At 34.2% G+C, this 11,277-nt stretch overlaps 1 protein-coding gene across 1 annotated transcript; it reads left to right on the top strand.

Annotated features, from left to right (window-relative positions):
* Positions 1–4,827: 4,827 nt before the first annotated feature.
* LOC131606783 (condensin complex subunit 2-like) lies at positions 4,828–9,624 on the top strand. Its single transcript, XM_058878911.1, has 14 exons — positions 4,828–5,240; positions 5,330–5,431; positions 5,982–6,099; positions 6,407–6,474; positions 6,554–6,614; positions 6,719–6,919; positions 7,022–7,308; positions 7,431–7,575; positions 7,661–7,917; positions 8,029–8,059; positions 8,184–8,338; positions 8,511–8,624; positions 8,843–9,113; positions 9,343–9,624. The coding sequence occupies exons 1-13, from the start codon at positions 4,986–4,988 to the stop codon at positions 9,050–9,052; spliced, it is 2,004 nt and encodes a 667-aa protein (XP_058734894.1). The 5' UTR covers positions 4,828–4,985; the 3' UTR covers positions 9,053–9,113; positions 9,343–9,624.
* The last annotated feature ends 1,653 nt before the right edge of the window (positions 9,625–11,277 follow it).

The following is an 11,277-nucleotide window of genomic DNA, read 5'->3' as shown; positions in this document are numbered from 1 at the left end:
TCATTTAGGGTTCTCACCGCCATATTCTAAGCAACCCCTCCACCCTTTAGTTAATAATCTAACATCAGTCAACACAGTCAGCTTTTTTGCTCTCATCTTTGCAAATCCAGATCTGGATTGTTCGCCACTTTTTTTGAGCTTAGATATCATAGGTACTATTAAGGAAAGCATAATAAAAGTTCTCATGAATTGGAGTAGCTTATCTAAGTTAGGGGTTGGTGATATTAATTTTGTGTTGTGTAACTCTATAGTTTATCAAACTAGGCTTGTGAATTGGGCAAGAAATCTTGAAGTTGGTATTCCTTCCCTTCTTAAAGATGGAATCAATTTGTTTGTTTGTATTGGAGAATATGATCTAATCTCTGACTGGCTTGGTAGTTCAAGATGGGTTTATGTCATGGAATGGTTTGGCCAAAAAGAATTTATCAACTCACCCAAAGTTTCTTTCATAGTTGATGAGTCAGAAACTGAAGATGAAGAAAAGAAACAGGAAGAATCGAAACAAGAAGAATCGAAAGAGAAGGTTCTTTTTTTTCACTGTGTTATTGATTCACCTTGGTGTCTTGTGACTGGTGAATATGGCTGGACTGTTAACATGGAAAGAGTCACAAAAGCTCCGACATTATGGGACAATAGCATGGATATGTACATAAACGACAAGAAAACAGTGGAGATTAATACAAAGAACTCCATGATGGAGGGGCTGAGGAAGTGTGATGATACTGAACCATATGACAAATTTGGAAAAGACCTTGTTCTCTTGCTCTTTGAGAGTGTTATTCTCAATTCTGTGTTCAGCCTTGATGAGCCAAACATCTCTAGAAATAGGATCCACAAAATGTTGAAGTTTGAATTGAGCAATGATGAAGATGATGTTGAATCTGATGTTGAAATGTTGAAGAGCTATGGAACTCTATGTTCTCATATTTGGCCTGATAGTGATAACTTAAGAGGTGATGGCATGATAAGGACAATTATAAATAGGTGGGGCAGAAAATGTGATTCTAGCCATTTATTCATAACCCCCATGTATAACCTTAAGATTATTAAAACCAAGTATTTCTTCAAAGATGTTATTTATAATCTTAAGGCTTCGGTCAACATGATGGTAATCCACAAAAGATCAAAGCGACTTCAAAAGGTAGACAACACAATGGCAGTGTTACACAGTCCTGCACTTGCAGCAAGTCTTGGAGGAATTCTCATTTGTATATTTACCATGATTAATGCATTAAGCCTTGCAACTTTGATAAATTCATTTGAATTTATAAAGGTAGTGAGTGTGATGAAAGGTAAAAAGGAGAAAGGGAAAGCCATCGATGTATCGAGCCCCGTCAGTGGTGAAGACAGTGATGATAAACAATTTCCTTCCTTTCCCTCTGTCAGATTCTCTTCTCGCAACGCTTTTTCCAAATACGATTTCGTTAAGGTAAAGGTGTGGTTGGGTGACAAGGCAGATCATTACTATGTTCTTTCCATATTTTTGCTCAGTAGAATGCTAACTGTAACCAAGATTCCAAACCATGTAGCTATCAAAATTGCTCTCGAATTGAAGAAGTTGCTCATAGACAACAGCCTTGTAGATGTCTCTCAGTCTGATTTGGAAGCCAGCATGTTTAATCTTATGGGGCGGCGAGGATATGGCAAAGAGTGTATAAATCGTTATAAGATGATTACAAGATTTCACCATCAAAGAGTTCCCCTGGTAATCCTTGTCTGTGGAACTGCTTGTGTTGGGAAGTCTACAATTGCCACACAGCTTCAACAACGGCTAAATTTGCCAAATGTATTACAGACAGATATGGTTTACGAATTGTTGCGTATTTCAACGGATGCACCATTGGCTTCAACTCCTGTATGGGCCCAAGACTTCAATTCATCAAAAGAGTTAATAATTGAGTTTTGTAGAGAATGCATGATTGCTCGTAAAGGTTTGGGTGGTGACTTGATAAAGGCAATGAAAGATGGAAAACCAATTATAATTAAGGGAATACACTTGGATCCTAGCATTTATTTAGTGGAAGAAATCACAGCGCTGCAAGTGCTGGAAATAATAATGGAACACAACCTCTTGACATTTATCTTGTTGATTCTACTATGGATTTTAAAGTACACTGGAACTTTGGTGAGAATTTGGATTTTGTCTAAAGCAATTAGAATGGTACTCTTTCAAATAGTGGAGTTCAAGAAATTTATTCAAGAGTCTAACTTTTATGACTGAACCTTGAGGACAAGGTTCAAGTGAACCCGACGGCAATGATAGGAGGTGTAATTAGATATTTTAATTAGTAATATAATCATGTTAGTTGTTATTTGATTTAAATGTTTTGTTGAATTGGACTTTTCATTTGGGCCTTCTAGTTTAGTGTCACTATGAGTACTATATATGTAGTGTCTTTGACACAATTAAGGGTATAAAAGAAATCAAAGTTTATTTTATCTCTATTTCTTTAGTTTATTTTTAATGTCTTCCTCTTTTTATTGTTGAACCCTAAATTGATAGTCTTGGTAGGATTAGCTTCTTATCATATCATGTGCACATCTTTTAGTCACAAATATATTTATACGAACAATATAATGATCTATGTGCCAATATAATGATTCTATATATTCTACTGTGTTGGTGAACGGGTAGAATAATGCCATTTTCCAATATGTATCCAAATAGTATACCATGTGCATATTCTAATACTTAATTATTTTGCTGTGATACACCAAATTCTAAGAGTTTAAGAAACTAGTACTACTAAGTATGGTGAGGGATCTGCCACGTGTCACTATGGGGTTAGCAAAATTGGAAATGCATGAAATATAATAGAAACAGGAATAGTATATTGAATTATGTAATAGTAGAAGTTAGAAAACAAAATGAAATGCAAAATAGTCCCGTTTAATCGAAATAGTCGAATTAAGCAGTATAATTAGTTGTTCGGAATTTGATGAAAATTTACGTGGTAGCTAAGTTTAATTAGTAGATTAACATAGTTGTGTTATTTTGTTGAAAATGTGATATTTACGAACTGACCGAAATAGTGTGGATTTGAATATCTTTTATATTAAATATTAGTTTTGAAATAGAAAATGAATTAGTAACTTGGAACTAATGTAGTGTAATTATTAATTAGTTGATTTACTTAATAGTTAAATTAATTTCAATAAGTTTAATTGATTGAAATAAATTTGGGATTTGATCAATTATTCGGTTTTGTCGGTAAGTACGATATCTTGATAATTTAACCGTAATTGTATTTTTGGCCAAATACTAATGAATTGATACTTGGTTTGGAAGTATATTCTTATTTTTTGTCGGCAATATGAATTAACATGAGATAGTATGATTTACTAGTGTTAATTATATTTTGTGAATCTTAATTGAATATTGTTTCTATTATGTGGATTGATATCAATGTGTTGTGAATGTTGTGTACAATTTGATATATAATTCATAGAGTTGAATTATTATGGGTATGCGGTAAGTTAAGATTGATGAGGTAATCTTAATTGCATAGTTTGTTGGTAATTGTACATTCATTCATAGCATAGTCGACTTTATTGTGGAAGCGGTGAAACTGTGGGTTCACATGGTAATAGACGGTGATCCTTGAATGGAAATAGACGTAGAATACGTTGATCCTTAATTGGAAACATACGTGGTGGCTTTGATCTTGTCCGGATTGGAAGCGTGGCTTGGATTCTAGATATTGAATCGGAAAGCGGTGAAACGTTGAGTTCACATTGCGGTACCACATGCATAGTGTCACATATCTTGCATTGAGTCACATTAGAGTTATGTGGTAATTGAATATGTGAATTGATGTAATTGTGATATGTGTATGAGTTTGATAATTGAAATGGGTGATGTTTGGATACATATTTGGTTAATGTGTGAATATGTGATAATTATGGTTATGTGCATAATTGGAAATATAGTATTGGAATTAGAATAATATACTCTTTATACTTGGTGAATGCTTAATATATGTGAATATATTGATTCATATTATGTTACATGATTAGACAAGGTGTAATGAATTCCTCTAATTGTTGATCTTAACCATTGTATCTTATTATACTTTCTTCATAATGATTCGTATTCTCACCCTTCTATTTTAATGTTGCCTTCGTTTGGCGACATGCAGGTTCTGGAGTTTAGTAACTCGTGCGTGATCTAGCCGGAGATTCTTCCGTGTTTGTTGGAGATTAGGTAGTGAGTCGATGCTCTGGTCATGTAATACTGGGTAGACTAGTCGTGTTGAACTCATGTGTTCTATTTGGTTATGTATTATGTTATGACTTGAGAACCTGTTTATTTGGCTACTTGTTGTTGAGAGGCTTTTAAGCCAAATATTCTAATTATGTTTTATTTTATGTTGAGATGATTTTGAGATATGATCATGGTATGGGACATGAATCATTTTATGAAATACATGAGTATTTTAGTATTTTCCGCTGTGAATGCATATTCTGTGTGAATTGTAATTAAATGTTTATGTGTTATTTGAAATGATCAGGTGTATTGTATATTGTAGATAAATGCTGTCGGTTTTTAAAAACTTTTAGTTTTTGAAAACATCGATGTGACGCCCTTTTGAATTATATGCATACTTATTCTCTGATTATATGTTTATTTATTTTTGGGTCTAAAAGGGGTGTTACAACATACACATATCATTATTTTAAAATATAATTTTTAATTTATTTTAAATTTAACTTCGTGATGGTGATAATAAATAATTGAAATTATTCCTATCTTTCTTGTTTTCACGTATAAGCATTTTCTTTTTAGTTTTACATAAAATAAGTTTTTGTTTCAAAATAATACGAATACCGCCGCTACTTCAAAATAAACGTCTTCTTCATAAAATATCAAACTTCCAATTCAAATTGCAAAACTAGAGGGAACCCACACAATTCGAATTTCTCCAGATCTCTCTCTAATCTTCTTCCTCACTTCCACTTCCAAACCCTAACCTTCGCCTTCTTCAATGGAGGAAACCTTTAGCCCTACTAGACAGAGACTTCCCGTTGCGGCACGAATTCAATCCCCCACCAGTCCCTTCATACTCGGTTCCAATGACGATCAGCTGGAACGCGCCCAAGCACGTGCAGCACGCGCCGCCGTTATCCGCCGCAAGACTCAAACTGTCTCCCAATCCACCGATGCCGATTCTGATCCCTGTCTCAACAAACAGCAGATCTTCGATTTGTTCCAGAACTGCATAAAGCTTGCCAGCGAAAATGTATGCACAGAATGAAATTGAAATGTTGCTTTGTTTTTTGTTTGAATTTTTCCTTGCTTTGGCGTGACTTGAACGTTGTTGGTGCGCAGAAAATTAATCAGAAAAATACTTGGGAGTTGAACTTGATTGATCACCTTACTGATATTGTTAAGCCGGAAGAAGAAAATGATACGGAGACCAACTTTCAGAAGGTATGTGTGCTTTAAACTTGTATGGATATGATTAGGGTTTATACTTTTTAGCATATGATGTTTGTTGGATGGTTTTCTTGCAATTAGTGATGTCATGTGCTATAATTCCAAGTCTACTAGATTATGCGAAATTGATTATTAGATTATGGGCTGCACATATGATCTTGCTAGCTATGGACACGCATACAGTGGTAGTAATTTAAGAAAATGGAAGTGATTGAATATAATTTCATGTTTCGGTGTTACTGGCCATGGCATCAATCGGAAGTGTTATGTGCTACTTTATACAAGTTAACTGGTTAGATTATGGGCTACGCATATGAATTTACTAACTATGCAACACTAACAGAGGGATACACAACAATGGCATATGGTTGGTGGTAATAGGTTAGGAAATTGGAAGTGATTGAATATAATTACATGTGTCGATGTCCCACAACGGGCATGGCTTCAATCCGACATGTTAGTGCTACATAGCTTGCTAGGATGAACAAACAAAGTTGTATTTGTGTAATACTTAGTGTAGTTTCATTAAATTTTATTTTGACAGGCAAGCTGCACTCTTGAGGCTGGTGTCAAAATTTATTCATTAAGGGTGGATTCAGTGCATTCTGAGGCATACAAAGTCCTTGGTGGGATGAATAGAGCGGGACAAGACGCTGAGCCAGGTTACAATCATTTCCCTCTTACCAAGCCTAGCACATTCTGATTTTCTTGATGATTTCTTTGTAGATAAGAGTTATTGGGATTGCCTTTCTTCCATCTTGTATATGGTGTATTGTAATATAACATATGCTCTATTTCTAATACTGTTTGATATCTTGTAAATGTATCAACTCAAATGACTTGATATTCCTAGTACATGTTTGATATCTTGTGAATGTATGAATTCATATGGCTTGATATTAATTTACTTTTGGCTTTGTAATATTTGTTCTTTATTAAGTTTTAACTAATGATAAGTCTTAATGTCAGACACTAGTCTGGAGAGTATTAATGTTGAAAGTGGACAAAAAGGAAGCAGGAAAGAGACAGATAGAAAGGTCAGTAGTTTTTGGATCTTTGGTCTTGACTGGTTAATGATAGTTTCTGCTTGGTTTGAACAGTTGTTTGTTCATGCAGTTGTCACCTTTGTCAACACTGGAATCATCTTTTGAGGCTCTTAATGTCAAGAAGTTTGATGGTGATTTCGAATCATTATTCTATTTTTCGTTACTAGTTATAGGCAGCAAGCAGGGTTGAAGTTTTGCTGAAAATGTATATGCTGTTATATTATATTCCTTTCAGCTGCATTTGTTGTGGATCCCCTCTATCGCCAAACAACGGCAAAATTTGACGAAGGAGGAGCCAAAGGCCTTTTAATGAATAATCTCGGAGTATATGGTGGTTGTAGGATGCTCTTTGATTCACAAGAAGTACCTGCAAAATGTATGAAAAGGCAAAATGAACCTGATACCTCGAATAGCATTGATATTTCTTTTGCCAAAGGTGCGTTGCCTTGTGAAATATTCGGTGAAACTGTCACTATCAGTACATTTGCAAACTGAAACACATTCAATGTGATTAATTGTGACGGACTTTTCTTTATAGATTGTGTTGAGCAGATGTTATTGGAGATGCATGTAAAGAAAGAAATTTCTCCAACTCTCCGGACTATAGTAAACCAATTCGATGAGACTAATAGAAGGCCTACTGATTTTCAACTTCATGGCCAGAATTCAGCTGAAGAGCTTGATGCTGATTTTAATTGTGAAAATGGGGCTGACGGAGCAGACTATGAGAACTGCACGACCTGGAGTGATGATCATGATGACCAACCAGTTGTTGCTGATCTAGGCTCTAATGATGTTGATCCAAGTTTCTCTAGTTACCCTCAGGTTTTCTCATGTTTTAACCATAGAAACCTCTATGACTGTTTTGAATAAGCTCTTAAAATAGTCTTTTGACAGTCTAACAAGTGAATGATGCATTGGCTAAAGTTAAACTCTAAGTTTTGTAGGAAAATGAGCAATTTCCTTCCACAGAGTCTGATATGGATGACAGATTTGAAAATGTTGATGGTTTCTTATTCTTGAGTCTGGGTTTTAATTCAAAACAGAATGCTTGGGCAGGCCCTGATCATTGGAAGTATAAAAAATCTAAAGGTGAGGTTTGGTGGCCAGATAAAGAGATTTAAACCTATGTTTCTTAGAAATGAACATTGTATTTATTCTAATTACTTTGTTGTAGTTTCTGAGGTTCAACCTACTTCCGAAGATGGGTCAACCCTGAAAACTAGGCAGACAAAGAGTAAGAAACAAACTGAAGTTGATTTAGATTTCACAAATTCTCTGGAGAAAAACTTTATGGATATATTTGCTCCTCCCAAGAATCCAAAAACATTACTTCTCCCTGAGAGTAGGCCGCCTTGCAATACAAAACTTCCAGAGGACTGCCACTATCAGCCAGAGGAACTTGTCAAGCTATTTCTTCTTCCGGATGTGAAGGTAGTTTATTTAAAACATAGAAATCAGTTTCAAAGTACTTTTCTTGTCTGGAGCGATGTTTGTTTAGTGCCTTTGTCAGGCTATCTCTAATGATTCTTGTTCTTTCTTTAGTGTCTTGGGAGGAGGGCAAAAAGAGTCCCAGGTAAAATGTTTTAAAGTTTTCCCTTTTCAAATATAGATTAATCACCACTCTTGTATATATCAAGATCATTTAAAATATTTTCAGCTGTCTTTAGATTGTATTTAAAGTTTGGGTGCATTTGCAGATGCAGATGGATCTAGTGATCAGTTCAACGAGAATGATTTATTCCCTTCATGGGATAATGGAAGTGCTTGTGGAGGTGATGAGGGTGGTGAATATGAAGGTGTTCATCACAATGATATTGAGGACCTTGACACTCTTATTACTCAGCCTCGTCAGGTAGTTTTTTTTTAGTATATACACACTTGCTCTTAATATGTTTTTCAAGGTATTATACACCTAAACGATAGGATGATGTCTTTCATCAGCACATACACATCATTAATTTTTAATCAAAATATTGCAGCAAGAATTTTGGTATAATAATATATTGCTTATTTTCAAATAACAGGTCAGTAAAGTCGAAGTACAGTATGACAAAACGTCCAAACAAGTTGATGTTCAAGCGCTAAAAGTTACTCTTTGGGACCAAGTTCAGGCATCTGCTAAACTTCCTCCTGTTCAGGTATACCTCCATTTCTAAAGAAGTTCATCGTACAAAGTATTTGTTGTCATTTCTTTCCACAATTATATTTCCCTTTCTGGTTTTCCCCACTGAAATAAAACTTGCTAGTAAATTTTCTTCTAGACATGATGCTATTTTAACTTTCCATAGTATACTAGAGCATAATAAAAGCTGTATTTCTAATTCTTGCAATTTTGTACCCTTTCTTTATCCTAAAGGATCAAGAAGAAATAATATATTTCAAGAATGTGTTGGCTAATTTTCCTGCCAAATGCAATGCTGCCGCAAACATCAGTGACATATCTCCTCATTTGTGCTTTATATGTCTACTGCATTTGGCAAATGAGAATGGATTGAGACTTCAAGGCTTTCCCAACTTGGATAATCTTTCAATATTCCTTCCACCTGATGCTGAGCCTGCACTCTAAGTGGAACAGTCTAGATAATATACTCCTCTATTCCGCAGTTTGGGATTTAGAAAATACTTTGGTAAGTGCTCCAAATTGGGATTGATGGATGAACTTTCATTGAATTTTCTGGCCTGTGCCACTTTAAATTATTATAGAAAAATATATATATTTGGAATTTTGTATTATATATTTAAACTTTAAATCCAATTTGTCCACAGAAATTCAATCTCAACTATCAATTGATATTTTGGCCTTGATTAATTCTCTCATATCATACAATTGACACGAGCTTATGCTTCGGTTTTCAGATGGAGATTGTAACAAGTTAATTTTGGCTATGGCTGGCTGTTCAAGTCTCATCTTATGACAGAGTCAACTCATGTTTGCCCCCATTTGTATCCTCTAGTCTGGATCGATTATTGTGTTTAATAATGCTCAAAGTTTTATGAATGAATTAATGTTTGACTGAAAGTTAGAGCTCAACCCTTCCCGACATTTTATAAACTTTAACTTTAACTTTACAAACTTTTTGTTAAGTGACTAACTTAACATTTTATTAAAGTTAAGGAACTAATAGTGTATTTCTTAAACTGAGAAAATCGAAAACAAAATTTATGTATGCTATCCACTATTGTCTTTGTATCTAGCCCAAAAACAATACTGTCAAGACTTAGCTTCCCCTTCTAATGAATAGTTTGAAGCAATCCATACGTTTTCCCTCTTTAACTGATAAAATATAATCTAGAACTAGATACATTATTTTTTCTTTGTTTAAGTTACTACTTTCATCCTTTAAGCACAATTCAATACTTTCATCCTTTCATAAACCCTTTGTACACTTTCTGCCACATTTCCTCACAATTTACAGATATCGAAAATGCCAAATACTCCACAGGCAAACACTCCACATATCTCTTTGCACTTGTGATCAATTTTTTCTGAAGTTAAAAACAAATTAGCCATACCATCCACATGCAAAGTGTGAGATTCTATAAAATCCCAAAAGTCAATCACTATCCATATTTCAATTGATAGATTGTAAGTGACAAAAAGTGCTAAAAGTTTTCCTCTTATCACGACTAACACACTTTTTTTTATTAAAAACCGAGAGAAAATGCACAATTCATCTTCTAAAACACTTTAGAATTTGATCTCTTAGAACACTTTAGAATTCGGAGAAAGATAGAATTATGTTATCATATTTCTTTAGAAGTAAATCATTTCATTGTAATAGTTTGTGTATGGCTATTTATAAGGAGGTTTAACTAATTAAGTTACTTAGTTATAACTAAGCTTACTCAACATACTTAGTTATAGAATTGGTTATTTTATTTTGATGACATACTAGTTATGGTTACAACTTATGCTACTTACTATTATACCCTCCTTTTAAATTCAAAAGAATTTGTTTATGTTAGAGAACCTTTATAAAAAAATTCTAAGTTTATCTCTTAGAGTAAGAAACCTTAGAAGAAAGATATGCTAGACCAGCAAATTAACATACTTATCAATTGCTGGTATTTAGTGAATTGCAAGAGTCTTGTGGATCACCATTTCCTATTCCTTAGGAAGAAAATATCCAATTCCACGTGTTTTGTTTTGACACAACGTTGGATGTGATAGAGGCACAATGCTCAAATTGTCACAAAATAAAATATGTGTTGAAGGAGACGTTGAGCTCTTTTAGAAGTGATTGCATCCACAATACCTTTGTTGTAGGGTTAGCAAGACTACATACTCAACCTCAATGTTTTACTTGATAACTAGGGTTTGTTTCTTTGACCACCATGAGACCAATTTTGGTCCAAGGTAGATACAATTGTTTCGTGCATACTTTCAATCATCTTAATCACTTCCTCAATCACCATAAAAGAATGCATTGAAAAGGAGACCATGATGGACTTTACCTATAAAGTACGTTAATATACTTTTGACAACAATTTAGTGACTTTCTATAGGTTGAGACAAGAAAGACAAATAGCCTTGATAAATAAGTTTATTTCTATAAGGCACCAACAATGAACCTATACTAAGTAGGATTATTGAGGTAATCAGATCCAAGCTTGAACATATTTATATTGCAACCATAGTGGTTGCTAGCCCTTGGGCATCCCTAATGTTGGTCTTGCTTAAAAGATCTCTTATGTATTTTGTTTTGAGAAAGAAACACGTTGCAATTGAAGATGTAGTGACTTTCAATATCCAAAAAATAATCTAAGTTACCTAGTTGCTTGAGTGGGAAT

The sequence above is a fragment of the Vicia villosa genome, linkage group LG5 (genome assembly GCF_029867415.1).
Source record: "Vicia villosa cultivar HV-30 ecotype Madison, WI linkage group LG5, Vvil1.0, whole genome shotgun sequence".
NCBI lineage: Eukaryota > Viridiplantae > Streptophyta > Magnoliopsida > Fabales > Fabaceae > Vicia > Vicia villosa.
The sequence above is the reverse complement of the archived record's forward strand: the minus strand, read 5'-3'. Positions and strand labels throughout refer to the sequence as shown.

Excerpts from the sequence above, each read along its gene's own strand:
- LOC131606783 (XM_058878911.1), top strand. The coding sequence starts at position 4,986 with ATGGAGGAAACCTTTAGCCCTACTAGACAGAGACTTCCCGTTGCGGCA. Across the intron at positions 5,432-5,981 it reads CGGAGACCAACTTTCAGAAG|GCAAGCTGCACTCTTGAGGC; the intron begins GTATGTGTGCTT and ends TTATTTTGACAG. Across the intron at positions 8,339-8,510 it reads TTATTACTCAGCCTCGTCAG|GTCAGTAAAGTCGAAGTACA; the intron begins GTAGTTTTTTTT and ends TTCAAATAACAG.